The 12657-nt window shown below is 37.9% G+C and overlaps 2 protein-coding genes across 2 annotated transcripts; one reads left to right on the top strand and one right to left on the bottom strand.

Moving 5' to 3' along the window:
* Positions 1-494: 494 nt before the first annotated feature.
* On the top strand, positions 495-4265 carry LOC121642800. The gene is made up of 7 exons (XM_041989751.1): positions 495-764; positions 1595-1793; positions 1930-1975; positions 2108-2199; positions 3192-3302; positions 3678-3954; positions 4074-4265. Exons 2-7 carry the CDS (start codon positions 1702-1704, stop codon positions 4263-4265), a joined length of 810 nt encoding a protein of 269 aa, XP_041845685.1. The 5' UTR covers positions 495-764; positions 1595-1701.
* A 314-nt stretch (positions 4266-4579) lies between these two features.
* On the bottom strand, positions 4580-11750 carry LOC121642799. The gene is made up of 15 exons (XM_041989750.1): positions 11704-11750; positions 10897-11054; positions 10538-10751; positions 10316-10391; positions 9504-9754; positions 9079-9153; positions 8217-8290; positions 7551-7660; positions 7162-7365; positions 6380-6466; positions 5912-6165; positions 5605-5733; positions 5379-5519; positions 5122-5242; positions 4580-5051 (listed from the first exon to the last, which is right to left on the bottom strand). The coding sequence occupies exons 1-15, from the start codon at positions 11734-11736 to the stop codon at positions 4834-4836; spliced, it is 2145 nt and encodes a 714-aa protein (XP_041845684.1). The 5' UTR covers positions 11737-11750; the 3' UTR covers positions 4580-4833.
* Between the last annotated feature and the right edge of the window lie 907 nt (positions 11751-12657).

The raw sequence follows: 12657 nt of genomic DNA, 5'->3' as shown, positions 1-12657 counted from the left end.
CACGATGTGCTAGCTGACAAATCAGCAATTACTAAATCCAGTCGTCTACGGTCGTTTTCTGCAGGTTATGGAATTTTATTTCAGTCAAAGGGTCATTACGGGGTTTGTGTATAATTTGATAACAAGCTATTGGTAAACCATATAATTAGGATCAGGATCGTGTCCCAGAAAGCGGGATTCAGACAGTAACGAGATCTGCTCTGTCTGTATGTATCCCAGTACAGAGGCTTCTCCTTATTATCCTCTTCCTGCTCCTCCTGTGAGGAAGTATTACATTGTCAGAATACATTACACAGGACAGACATGCACTTGTTTATTGTTTGGCTTCATAGGTGACTGTAGACCCAGCGGAATCTGGTGTGTTTCTATCCAATATAGATGCCTCCTCTGACTCCTTGGTAAGTTGATTTAAGTTGTTTGCACATGTAAATTATACTGGTCTCAGTTTATCTTTTTTTTTTTCTTTTTTAGTAAACTGTTGTATATCTAGTAAACCATGAATATACTAATATCTGTGTAATTTGTAATTGCACTTGTACAGTTCAAGCTGCATGCAACATATTTCCCGTTATATCAGTAGATTAATAACTGCATTTTCTATTTATCAGGTGGATTTAGGAAAACAGGTCCTAGAACAATTACAAAACAGACTGGAACAGGCTTGCCAGCAACAGCCGTTGGACCTTGACAATGTGGAGTTTATCACTACAAGTGCAATGACTCTGATACTCTCCCTTTCAGCTCATCTAAACTTTCCACTATCGGTGGGTTAACTGAACTTAATTAATTGTGGTACCACTTGTAATATACAATATGTGTTTCTTTACTAACATTTTGTTCACAAAAATTAATATACAGTAAACATCCATATCCCAAATATTCCATATTCCCAAATTTCCCTGAGGGCTCTCTGAAGGGATTAATAAAGTATTTCTATTCTGTTCTATTCTATATCCAAATATCCATTATGTAACAGGGATAAATTGCTAAGGAATTTTTAAATAAATTTATTTTTCGTATATGATTGTTTTTTTATAGGTACTTGAAGGTCTGGAACAGCTTATTGCCCTCATTCAATCTGAAATGGACAGGAGGCGGCCAGCTATTATAGTCGACAGGATAGCTAGTGCACGGGGACGCCCCAGGCTGAGCATTTCTAACGACCATCTTCAAGACCTAATTGAGATGGACCTTTCTGTGTCTTGTATCTCCAAGATTCTTGGTGTGTCAGTGAAAACGATCCACCGTAGAATGAGAGAATGGGGTCTTTCAATAAGAGATACCTACAGCTCAGTGTCAGATGATGAGCTTGACAGCTTGGTGTCAACAATCAAGCAACAATCAAGAAATCTGGGTCAGTTTGAGAAGTTAACTTGTTCATGATGTTACAGCTTTTCCTGGTTTTTTTTAATCACGTTATTCTTAATACAGTGACAAAGGGTTAAGGCTTTTTCTAAGCTGCACCATGTAATAGTGTTGAAATTTGTCTCAATAAAAGTGTGTCATATTGTTTGACTTAAACACTGCACTGTCAATTTACATAAATTTCAGATGTATTGTTCTGCCATGATATTTAAAATATGTCTTCCTGTAGGTCACAGAATGGTGAAAGGACGTCTGAGGGCACTGGGCCACAGAGTGCAGTGGACCAGAGTATGGGACTCCATGCACCGGGTAGACAGTGTATGAATACTTGAGAGAATGGCAAATCTTGGTTGCGTTGTCAGAAGGACATACAGTGTTCCTGGTCCTCTGTCTCTTATACACATCGACACGAACCACAAGTTAATCAGGTGAGCTTAATATACAGTAGAAGTCAAAATCTAGAACACACTGATGCAGTCCTGTGTACCTCTGTGCATATACCAAATGGATTACAATGTTAACAGTCCTCTGTCTGTCTATCTGTGTTTGTCTATAACTGTACAGATATGGGATTGTAATGTTTGGTGGTGTTGATGGCTTTTCAAGAAAGGTTTGTGTCCTCTTTCATTTCTTTAGTTGTTGTTATTCTTCAAGTCACTGAAATTTAGTTTAAGCAGGAATGGAAACAGTTTTAACATGGAACCAACTTCAGTATCTGTAAATTCAAAATGTGTCCTTGTAGATCCTGTACCTGAACACAGCTAACAACAACAAGGCATCTACAGCTCTGGAGTTCTTCCTTAAAGCTGTAGAGAATTACGGCTGTCCATCTCGGTATGGTGCTGACTTTTGTGTGTGTGTGTTTTACCATTCACATTAGAGCCAAAGATAAATGCAACTTGAAAGTGTTTACTTAACAAACTTTTTTGTATTTAACACCTTCATAATTGTTACTCATTCATATTGCCTTAGGGCTGCATATTTCCTACTCACTTCATTTACAGTGTGCTGTTTTCCATGTTAATTTTCCATGAGTACAAATTTTTAGTATACTTAACACCTGGTCACCTTTCAAATATTGGTAAAATGGTGCATTAGGATTTCATACATATTTGACACATATTTACAAATATACTTGTAGAAGATGACGCATTGGCTTGTTTTTATTGCTGCTGACCATTCACTCAGACACAAGCCTTAAGTCTCTCAAACTGTATTCTTCGTCAGTTAGTGAATAATTCCGTCAGGTTATGGAGGTGTCCACGTGTATCTCTGGGAGGTTCTCACAGCAGTGCAAGCAGATATGTATTAAAGTGCCAAAGCAGGGATCTCGAACTCCAACACACCTGATTTAAATAAAATGGATCCAATAGTGTCAGGTTCTGCACAATGAACCATTAGTCAGAGTCAGGTGTGTTGGAGCAGGGAAACATCTAAACCCTGAAGGACAATGACCTTTGACGACCAGAGTTTGAGATCCCTGGGCTAGATAAAGCCAAACTTCACTGTCACATTATCGTACCTGCTTTGTCTAAATGGATGTGGACCTGTCGGGAAAATGGTGGCATTGAGCTGCTGCAGTAAGCCCACTCCCATCTGGAAACCTGCACAACATTTTAGACCTACATTAGAGAGTGCTCTCACCTCTACCGGACATGTCATTCAGCTCATTCTGATGAGAGACATTTATATCCTATAAGTTCCTGCTACATAAACAAATGAGTATTTAGAAAAAGAAAACATTTTGTAATTTTAGGTTGTACAGTTTTTTTTATTAAGTATATTTGAAAGATTCTTCGTTTGTGTGTTTTTATGGCTGTTATTAGTGTGAGAGGAGATCAAGGAGTTGAGAATGTGGACGTTGCTCGATACATGTTTGATGTTCGAGGCTGTGGAAGAGGCAGCTTTATGTCTGGAAAAAGTGTCCACAACCAAAGGTAATTATTTAAAGTTTAAGTGAGCTGTTGCATTTGCTGGCTTTATTGGTTTGTTTGTCTCAATGGAAAATCCACGAGCTTTATAATTGTTGCAGTTTCTCATTTGAATGAATCAGTTAATTTATAACTGATTGAAACTACCACTGTATTTCTGTTCCAGGAGATTAAGAAATTGTAGTTTAAAATCTATCATTAAAGAAGTACTTCTGACTTTTTCCCTCATTTTAGTACTTCTGATATGCCATTTCTACACATTTTCAATTCTATTTTTCTATATCATTTGTTTATTATACCCCCCCTTTTTCTTTGCATTCTTAAATTGTGTTTTTCAATAAACACAGGTTTCTGAAAAATATGTAAAATGTCTTTTTCCAGGATTGAGCGGCTGTGGCGGGATGTTTGGAATGTTGTGTCAAGCATCTACTACGATGTCCTTCATGGCCTCGAGGAGGATGGACTGCTGGATCCATCAAACTGCACAAACCTTTTTTGTGCACAGTATGTGTTTTTACCCCGTATCCAAGGAGATCTGGATGCATTCACAGAGGGTTGGAACAACCATTCGCTACGGACTGAGCAGAACTACACCCCAAATCAGCTCTGGGAAATTGGGAAGACTCAGAGTCCAGTCAGTCCTCCTGAAAATCTTGATGTAAGATTGAAAGCTTACAGAATTCTTATTTTAGTAAAAATGCATGCTTGCCATCTTTTAATGTAATTATTCTCTTAAATTCATTTCAAAGCCCACAGTTACTCAGTGTTTCATTTCAGGCCAGGTTTCTAGATGGAGACGTTGCAGACATGGACCATGCTGGCATTCAGATCCCAGAGCTGGTGTCGCCCCTTAACCCTGAGCAGCTGGAAATGCTGAGTCAGCTGTTCGACCCCATGGCTCCGTCTTCTTGTTTTGGGGCAGACATCTACAGCTCTGTTGTCCAGTATGTAGAAAGTGTTGAATCATAATACTCCTAAAAAATTAAAAAGTTAACACTTAAAAGTCTCCTCATTTGCTGCCACCTCTGATCGCCATCACTTGTGTTGTCAAGTTTCTCAGGATAGGTAGTGTGTAACTATGTGGTAAATTGTGACTGATACTTGTAAGCAAAGCTGTTAATAGTCTAAATATTGATTAAATGGCATTAAAACTGAAAATGCAATAAAAGCCAAGACAACCCAATCATTTAAAACACTAACAGCTTTAATATTAAACCAATCAGTGTACATGTTGAACATATTTTCAGTCATTTTAAAACACATTTTAAATATTTCGAGTTATGCTGTTCTCTGTAATTCTTTGAAGAGACGCATTAACAAGTGATTTAACAAAAAATCTTTTCCAAAGACCATTTGATTGAAGACAAACTTCAGGATATGGTAGGCTTGAATCTTATTTTTAACATTTCAAAACTGACTCAGCTTGAACCTTTTGTAACACGAGCCATATTTGGATCAACAATGGGGATGGGCAGGGGGCCAGCACGGGAAACAGCCATGCAGCCATGCAATAGGCAATGTTGTGAACCAAAAGGGTTTAAATTAGGCCAAAACCTGTAGCATAAGTTCCTATGCAGCTATCCACATGTTTGGAGAAAACACTGTACTCATGGAAGTGCCCAGGAACACGCAATGTAGCAAAGCATGTGGAGGATGACAGATAGTCTGCCTTGACTACCTCGACTTTCATCTGGCCAGTAGGGATTTCCCACCCGACCCAAAACTTCACCAGCTGGCTGAGCTGGAGTGGAGTGGCTGCAAGATATAATAACAATAATAATAAATATGACGTCAAATTTAACTTAAAACTAAATAATAAACTTGCCTGTTTCAATAAAAGTTCTCAAGAATCCTGCTATCTCATTCTGGACCCTCAGTGTGTAGGGAGCATCATCATCATCATCATCACTGTCATCCCCTGGCCAAACAATGTGACTGAGAACTGCCTTAAAAGGAAGAAAATGCAGAAACAATGTCAGATTACTTTACAAACCTACCAAATACTGAAGTTACAGACATTTGCTTCAATTAAACATGGACTTGTGTACATTGACACTGATCCCAGTTAAGGCTGGGCTGTACCTGGACAGTGAGAATGCTTTCAGCATGCCGGGGGAAGATGATCGGAGCAGTTTCAGGCCTGTCTTGGAGCAGATTCCACAGTCTGGTGTCCTTTAGTCCCTTCCTAATTTGCTTTGTTTGCCTAATGGTTCGTCCAATCACCTAAAGAATTTGACAATAGTTTTAATGGAGACTTTGGGTCATTTAATACCAAGTTTAGAAAAAGAAAGAAATGAACAAATCTCACTGCATGATGGAGTAACTGTTGGAGCAGCCATTTACGATTTTCTGTGTTAACAGGTGGCAAGTCCCAGGAAATTGCAAGAGTGTTAACTTCATTCTTCTGCTCCTCAGACAGGGGTTTGTCTCCATCAAGCTTAATTAAAATAAAAAAATAAATAAAAATCACAGTTGCTAGTTTAAATGTTTGCCTTAATTTTGATCATATTTGCAGGGTTTTATTGTCCCAGCAAAAAGAGAGGACTAAACTAACATCCATGAACAGTCATGTGAGAAACGCTGACCAAGGCTTTCAATAAGTCAGTATCATTTACCATTTGGATTGTTGTTCGTATGTCAAGATCTGGCACATCTTCAAGCTTTACAGTGACAGTATCTCTGTTAGCATGCAGAAGCATGTGAACAATTGCATCACTGAGCCCATGAAGACGAGGTCCATCGTTCAGGAATGAATGCCCAATCATTCTTCCCGCCACCAGAAAGAGGTCACTGTCAACCAAAATCCGAGATGTACAGGGGATAAGGTGGTCCTGTTGTCCCTCAAAAAGAAGGGTTGTGTCAGCTACACCTGTGAAATAGCAAAAAATCTAATAAATAAACTGTTTGGGAGTTACAAATTTCAGGAGTCAAACAGCTCTTAAAATATAAAAGACTTTTAAAAATGCATCATTTATAGATCACTATAATTCTGTTCTGTTACAGTCATGAATTTGCAATTGTGTCAGAAAACAGAAGTAAGTAAGGAAGAAAGAAAGAAAGAAAGTTAGTTTATGGAAGCATACCACTGTTTATGTTAAAACCATGCTGCAATTTTAGCATGGCTAAACTGAGAAAATGTCTTTGGACACCAATGCCAACAGCTGTGTCACCTATAATATGCAGCAGAGAAAAAACAAAAAGGAAAACAAAGTCATTATCCTTAACGCAAGATTCACAACTAGATACTTAATTTAAGATCAACAGTTTACAATTAATTTGATTAAAAAAAAAGTATTTAAGTAAAGGCCACAGCTATGCTAATTTCATAATTACATGAATTACAAGAATGTTAAAGGTTCCATATTATGCAAAATTCACTTTCTAAAGGTTTTCTAACGCTCATGTGTGTCCTCATAGCCTGTGTATGATGCCAAAAGATTAGAAAATTCTGTATCCTCTCTCGCTTGCTCCACTTGTTCGCGAATGTGTGCTTAAACAGGCAAGTCTTAGATCTTTCTCTTTTTTCCTCACAAAGGAAAATGACCACTGTATCTGGTAGTGGATACTGCCTTTTATTCCTGGGGATACCCTCTAAAATCACAAAGTGGGCACCAGCAAAACCCAGATCTTCTCCCAGAGAGGGGCGTGGACAGGCACCACTCATGAACATTTAATGATTCAGACACAGAAACAGCCTGCTCTCAGTAGAGCTCACTAGAGCCACTTTTGGAACAACTGAAATTAAGGACCAGGGCTGAATTTGGGGTAATGCACTTTGAAAAAACTGTTGTTGGACCTCTGACACACATGTAAAATTGTTGAAAAAATGTATAATATGGGACCTTTAAAACACAAAAAGTATTACCTTGTAATAAACAGTGAAATGGTCTGGTCCAGTCAATCTTTGGCCTTTTGTAGAAGGCAAGGATGTCACGACTTTGGGAAGTTTGATCATCACGGATGTCAATGCTTGCCATGATCGGGGGTTCGTTCTCCTTTTCTCGCATTAGGTACTTTTTAAACAGTGTAGCAGCTTCTTGGGGAGAACTAACATTTTTCCAAAGTTCAACTGAAGAAATATACAGGAGACAATTGCAAATAGACAACATTCCTGTTAGATATTTTATATTAAGTCAAAATGTCAAATTCTTGTACATTTTAATATATTAATATATTGTAAGATATTAAACAATATCTTAAACACATTTTAATCAGATGCTAGTAAGCCAGATGTCCAGCTTATTTATCGAGCACCTTCATGGCCGGTGACTTCACACAATGATGCAGCACTGAGGTCGTCTCCATCGCTGCTCAGTGCAGCTCCACCTTGTGGCCTTGATGTTGTTGGCAAGTCTTCCATTACACTTTAGTACAATGGAAAGAACAATTAGTAAATATAAATGTATTGCTAAATGAGTATTGGATAGCGAGGTGGTGGTGCATGCTCAATAAGTAATCAAAGCAATTCACTCACATATTGGAGACTTTGACACTGATTAAATGAGAGTGCACATTAGAGATGCGAGATATAGAAGATCCCATAAGATGGGAAAGATTAGGATGAGTAAATCTGTGTGAAATCCTAAATTCAAAAGCTACTAAAACATTTTACAAGGTGAGATTCAGATGGTTTGGGTATATTGAAAAATGAAATTATATATATATATATATATATATATATATATATATATAGATAGATATATAGATATATATATATATATATATATATATATATGTGTGTGTGTGTGTGTGTGTGCTGCCAGGCAAAGAAACAGAAATGAAAATATGGAATAGATGATCCATTGTCATCCAGTTTTAACCCTTTATAGGGTAAAAAAAAAAAATAAAAAATAAAAACACATGCATGTATCACCTGTGTTTGATCTGTTTATTTCCACTTGTACAGTAAAATGAACTTACCTTTCACCACATGTACTGGCATGCAACATTAACACCTCTCTGGAAAATTGCTTGCCACAAACAGGACAGGAAGGCTGAGGAGAAAACCAAAATTCAAATTAGTCTTCTTTAATAACTTGAAGTATGCAAAGTGGAGTTGATTCATATGTTAGACAAATCAACACAATAGCGGATTCTGTGAAGTAAAGGCTGGAAAACACCAGCCTTGAACGACACAAATCCAAAATTATTTTGCATTAAAATCTCCTTTACCGCCAGGTTTATAAATATTACCTTAACACGGGCCTATTTGTTCTGAAGTCAACAAATATTTAAAGCCATAATGACAGACAGTTCTGATATTACAAAAAAAATACCACCTGGTCATTCACTGGTCAACAGACTGGTAGTGTAGTACACAGAATTTTTACTTTCTGAATTTTGCTGAAATTTTTTCATGTTAAACATTAAAATTATACATTATGATTTTAATTAGGATAAGAAAATTACAAGTCCCAGGTTAAATTCCACAGTATCGTACAACCATGCTCCCTGCTGATAGACAGCAGGATGGACCCACATTGCACACTTTTTAAAATGTAAGATTACAATCCCTTTGAGCTCTGTTGGAAAACAGTTGGCATACGCTAACATGGTATACACTAGCCTGGTATATGCTAGCCTGCCTGCTATTTTCTGGACATGATCTCAATTATCAAAAAAGACATTGCAGCACCAAGCTTTCTACTGGTGCTAGGAAGGGTACGCAAAGTCTGGAGTGATCCCACACTTTTATTTTTCCGGATTAAGTGATTAATGATTTTCATTTGATTCAAGACGAATGTGCAGATATATTCCAATATTAAATTTTGAATGAATTTACCTGGACTTGAACTTCTGTAGAAATAACAGGTTCTATGTGTGGTGCCTGTTCAGGGATGTCATCAAAGTCAGATTCCTGAAAAATGACAATTTTGTGAAAACTTTTCCATAACATGTACTGTTTACCACAAGGTTTGTACATTTTGTAGTGTCTTTATCAAGCTTATACACAAATCACAACTACATATACAAATATAGTATAAACACCCTTTTGTAAAGTCTAAAAAATTACCACATATTAGAACATTTTTCTGAAACAGCATAAGAAATAAGTTAATTTTAAACACTTCTATGTTTTAATATGTCCTTTATTTAACCAGAAAGGTGTTGTATAAATACAAGATCCCTTCCTTCTGGTCATTTACTGCATAGTATAGTTATGTTACAGCCATACTTAGTGGTCTATATTTTTCTCCGTGAACTTACCTGTCCACAGCTTTCAATGTGATTAACAAGTAGTTGAAGAGGCATATTCAATCCACAGTTCTTGCACTGGGACTTGGGCATTTTCCTGAACTCTGCAGCATCATGAGGAAGAGGTGTAGTATCAATTTCTTCCTGGAGCGGAACAATGTAAAGCATGTGCTTCCCATTGCTGGTGGCCATCTTCAGCATCTTTGACGTGTAGCCCTGCGATCCCTGAGCCACAACAGACAAGTTCCTCTGTCCATTACCACCTTGGATGTAGAAAACAGACACGAAATTAAACCCATAACACACAAAAGCAGTAAACATGCAGTCAATATTGTAAATTGCATTAATTAGAAACATCGATCTGGGTAGCGACCATAGATGGTATATAAAAGATGGACAGAGCCTCCGTGACGTCACCCATAGGTTTCTGAAGAGCAAAAGTGAAGCTCATTGGGCGTTCCAACCGTCGCCATCTTAGTAGCATCAAGTGTCTCCTTAATCCAGGAAAATCCAAAATTGGGCAAAGAGGTGGAGCTGAGAGGGAGACTGTGAAGGTGGGGTGGATGATTGACACCCCATCAAACTCTGAGCTGCCTGTAGCTAAGAGACAGCCCCTAGCGGATGAAGGGGGAAGTGCAATTTTTTGCACATCCGCATAGGCTTCACATTTTACCAGCGGAGGTTGCCGCTTGATAGCAACACTACAAATTGAGATATTTTTTACAAAGCATTGCATTCATATAAGCATTTCTGCAGTATAATTTTACAAAACTTAAATTTAGTCTCCTTTATAAGTCATCTAGTACAATTAAAATGGTTGTTACCTGCAGATTTATACAAAAGCCATCCTCCGGTTAGGGTCTTCATTTTGGGATATTCACCATGAAGAGCTTTGGTGATCTAGGTTAAGAAAAAATACATAAAGACTAATGTGATAATCCAAAGATCTGTCTGATAAAATCCAAAGATCTCACTAGGGTATTCCAGGAGATGCAATTTCCAATTCCTGTCAACAGACACCAAGAATCTAAGACCAAGAAAATTACCTGTTCATGATCAGCATTATCAGCTATGCCAATTGTCCGTCTTCCCAGTCCAGCTTGAAGGAGCTTTATTTCGTTTTTGGGAGTTTTTGTTGTTGAACCAGGCAAAAGACAGAAACTGAGCTCTACATGGCGAGCTGCTGGTATGACAACGCTTGGTGCTGGAAAAGGTCGCTTTCCTCTGTTCTGTCTTCTTTGAAACATTGCTGGAAATGACCTAACATTCATTCAGTAATTTATTAATAAATATACAAATGGGGAGAAAAAAAACAACAAAAAAACTAAAATCAATCACAATATTTAAAAAAAAATAGAGCCAAATGGGCATTAATAAACTTGCAGTTCAACAAGTTGGCACATACCTTTGCATTTCCCTCAGTGTGTTCTCTCTGGTGGTCTGTGGGCCGGCTGGTGGCTGACTACTCTGTCTACTTACAGTTTCACCCCCCACTTCTGACCGGACATTAGATAGAACATCAACAAAGCTGCGTATAGCTCTCTCTACAGCAGATTTTTGTTCCTGTCGAAAATACACATACATCTACATAAATACTAGCATGAAAACACCATCTGAAACTAAACCAGGTGGGAAAACATCAAACCCTGACCTTTATTCAGTGTTCAGCAGATTGTAACTGTCTAAGTTATTAATAATTAGTGTTTCTGCATCATAACGATAACTCACTTCTGTCAGTTGATCGTGGTGAGGATGTTCCTCTATATTGTGTTTTCAGACATGTTTTAACATAACTTTACTCGGGAGAAACCTGAAAGGGCACATGAAAACAGTAGCTGGGGCTCTATTAACATGGCCGACCAAGCCCCGGTGACGTTAGGTGTTCAAGAGGCTACGGTGCTAGGAGAGGCCACTTCTTAGCTAATTGTAAACTAATATTTAAACACACTTTGTTGGATAAATTAAAAATGAACGGTAAACTTAATAATCGTTATCACGCTCTTCATTTAACGGGACTATTCACAGGAGTTTAAAAAACATCTTCAGCCTGCTTTGGAAAATCGGTTTTGGCTACAGTCTTTTCTGCAATTGATCTTAAAAACTGTACAAGGACAACTTGGTTGGAGCGATACTAAAACAACTGAATGCTTCAATAAAGTTGTGACATAAAATACGAACTTTTATTCCAGCAATATTTAAAATTAGAACTCACCGGTGTAACAGACGTACTCGCGCCTTCGTCCATTGTTGACACTCTACTCCCCTTTAAGAGTCTACAGCGGTGCGGAAGGACAGGAAGCCATCTGCGCTCTGATTGGACAGTTCGATTTGTCACCATCCAATCAGATAGAAGTGTAAAGATAGAGACATAATTCGCAACCGCAACTTCAGAGGCTCGCACGCAGTTTGGTGCTTTGCATCTATGAACAGGGTTTTCGCAAAAGAACTTTATTTTTCCCCCCACAAATACAAATCTTTTTTACAACCACCCAAACACCTTTTCTGCACATTTGCACACTTAATTTTACAGGCAGATTGTTTTTACAGGGTGACAAGCTTGATTTACAGACGCAAACTCTGAGATTATGTGCAAGCATTCATTTACAACTGCAAAATCTTTATGACTTAATATTGAGCCCATACACACGGTCTCAAACTACACATTCATCTTTTGAAATTGTGAGAAAATACAGAAATTCTGAGATAGTATTCATTCATTCAGTATTCATGGTACCTCAGTCTTGTTATTTTTTCTGCTTATGACATTTGTAAAAAACTGTGCATGATTTTCTTTGCAGCAGAAAGAAATGTCTTTAACAAGAACTGTCTCAAAACTGAATCCCCAAGCCTCAAACAATGAACATAAGGCAAAGCCAAGGTAATTTATTTATTTAGCAAAGGGACCAAATATGGCCAATGTGTAATCTCTCATTATAACAGTATGCAGAATACCATCTCTGAAACACTACATGAAGCGTAAAGCAGATAGGCTACATCAGCAGAATACCATACTGGGTGCCACTCCAGTCAGCAAATTAGACAATAGAAGATTGGAAAATGTTGCCAAGTCTGACAAGTCTGGATGTCAGCTGCAACATTCAGATGGTAGGGTCAAAATTTGGTGTAGAAACAACAAAGGATCCACCCTGCTTTGTGTTGAGACTAG

The sequence above is a fragment of the Melanotaenia boesemani genome, chromosome 7 (genome assembly GCF_017639745.1).
Source record: "Melanotaenia boesemani isolate fMelBoe1 chromosome 7, fMelBoe1.pri, whole genome shotgun sequence".
Classification (NCBI taxonomy): Eukaryota; Metazoa; Chordata; class Actinopteri; order Atheriniformes; family Melanotaeniidae; genus Melanotaenia; species Melanotaenia boesemani.
The sequence above is the reverse complement of the archived record's forward strand: the minus strand, read 5'-3'. Positions and strand labels throughout refer to the sequence as shown.

Bases quoted from the DNA above. Each gene is read 5' to 3' on its own strand.
- LOC121642800 (XM_041989751.1), top strand. From the start codon at position 1,702: ATGGCAAATCTTGGTTGCGTTGTCAGAAGGACATACAGTGTTCCTGGT. The intron at 3,303-3,677 runs GTAATTATTTAA...GTCTTTTTCCAG, and splicing joins AAAAGTGTCCACAACCAAAG to GATTGAGCGGCTGTGGCGGG. The intron at 3,955-4,073 runs GTAAGATTGAAA...GTTTCATTTCAG, and splicing joins GTCCTCCTGAAAATCTTGAT to GCCAGGTTTCTAGATGGAGA.
- LOC121642799 (XM_041989750.1), bottom strand. From the start codon at position 11,736: ATGGACGAAGGCGCGAGTACGTCTGTTACACCG. The intron at 10,752-10,896 runs GTATGTGCCAAC...AATGAATGTTAG, and splicing joins ACACTGAGGGAAATGCAAAG to GTCATTTCCAGCAATGTTTC. The intron at 9,154-9,503 runs GTAAGTTCACGG...GTCATTTTTCAG, and splicing joins ACATTGAAAGCTGTGGACAG to GAATCTGACTTTGATGACAT.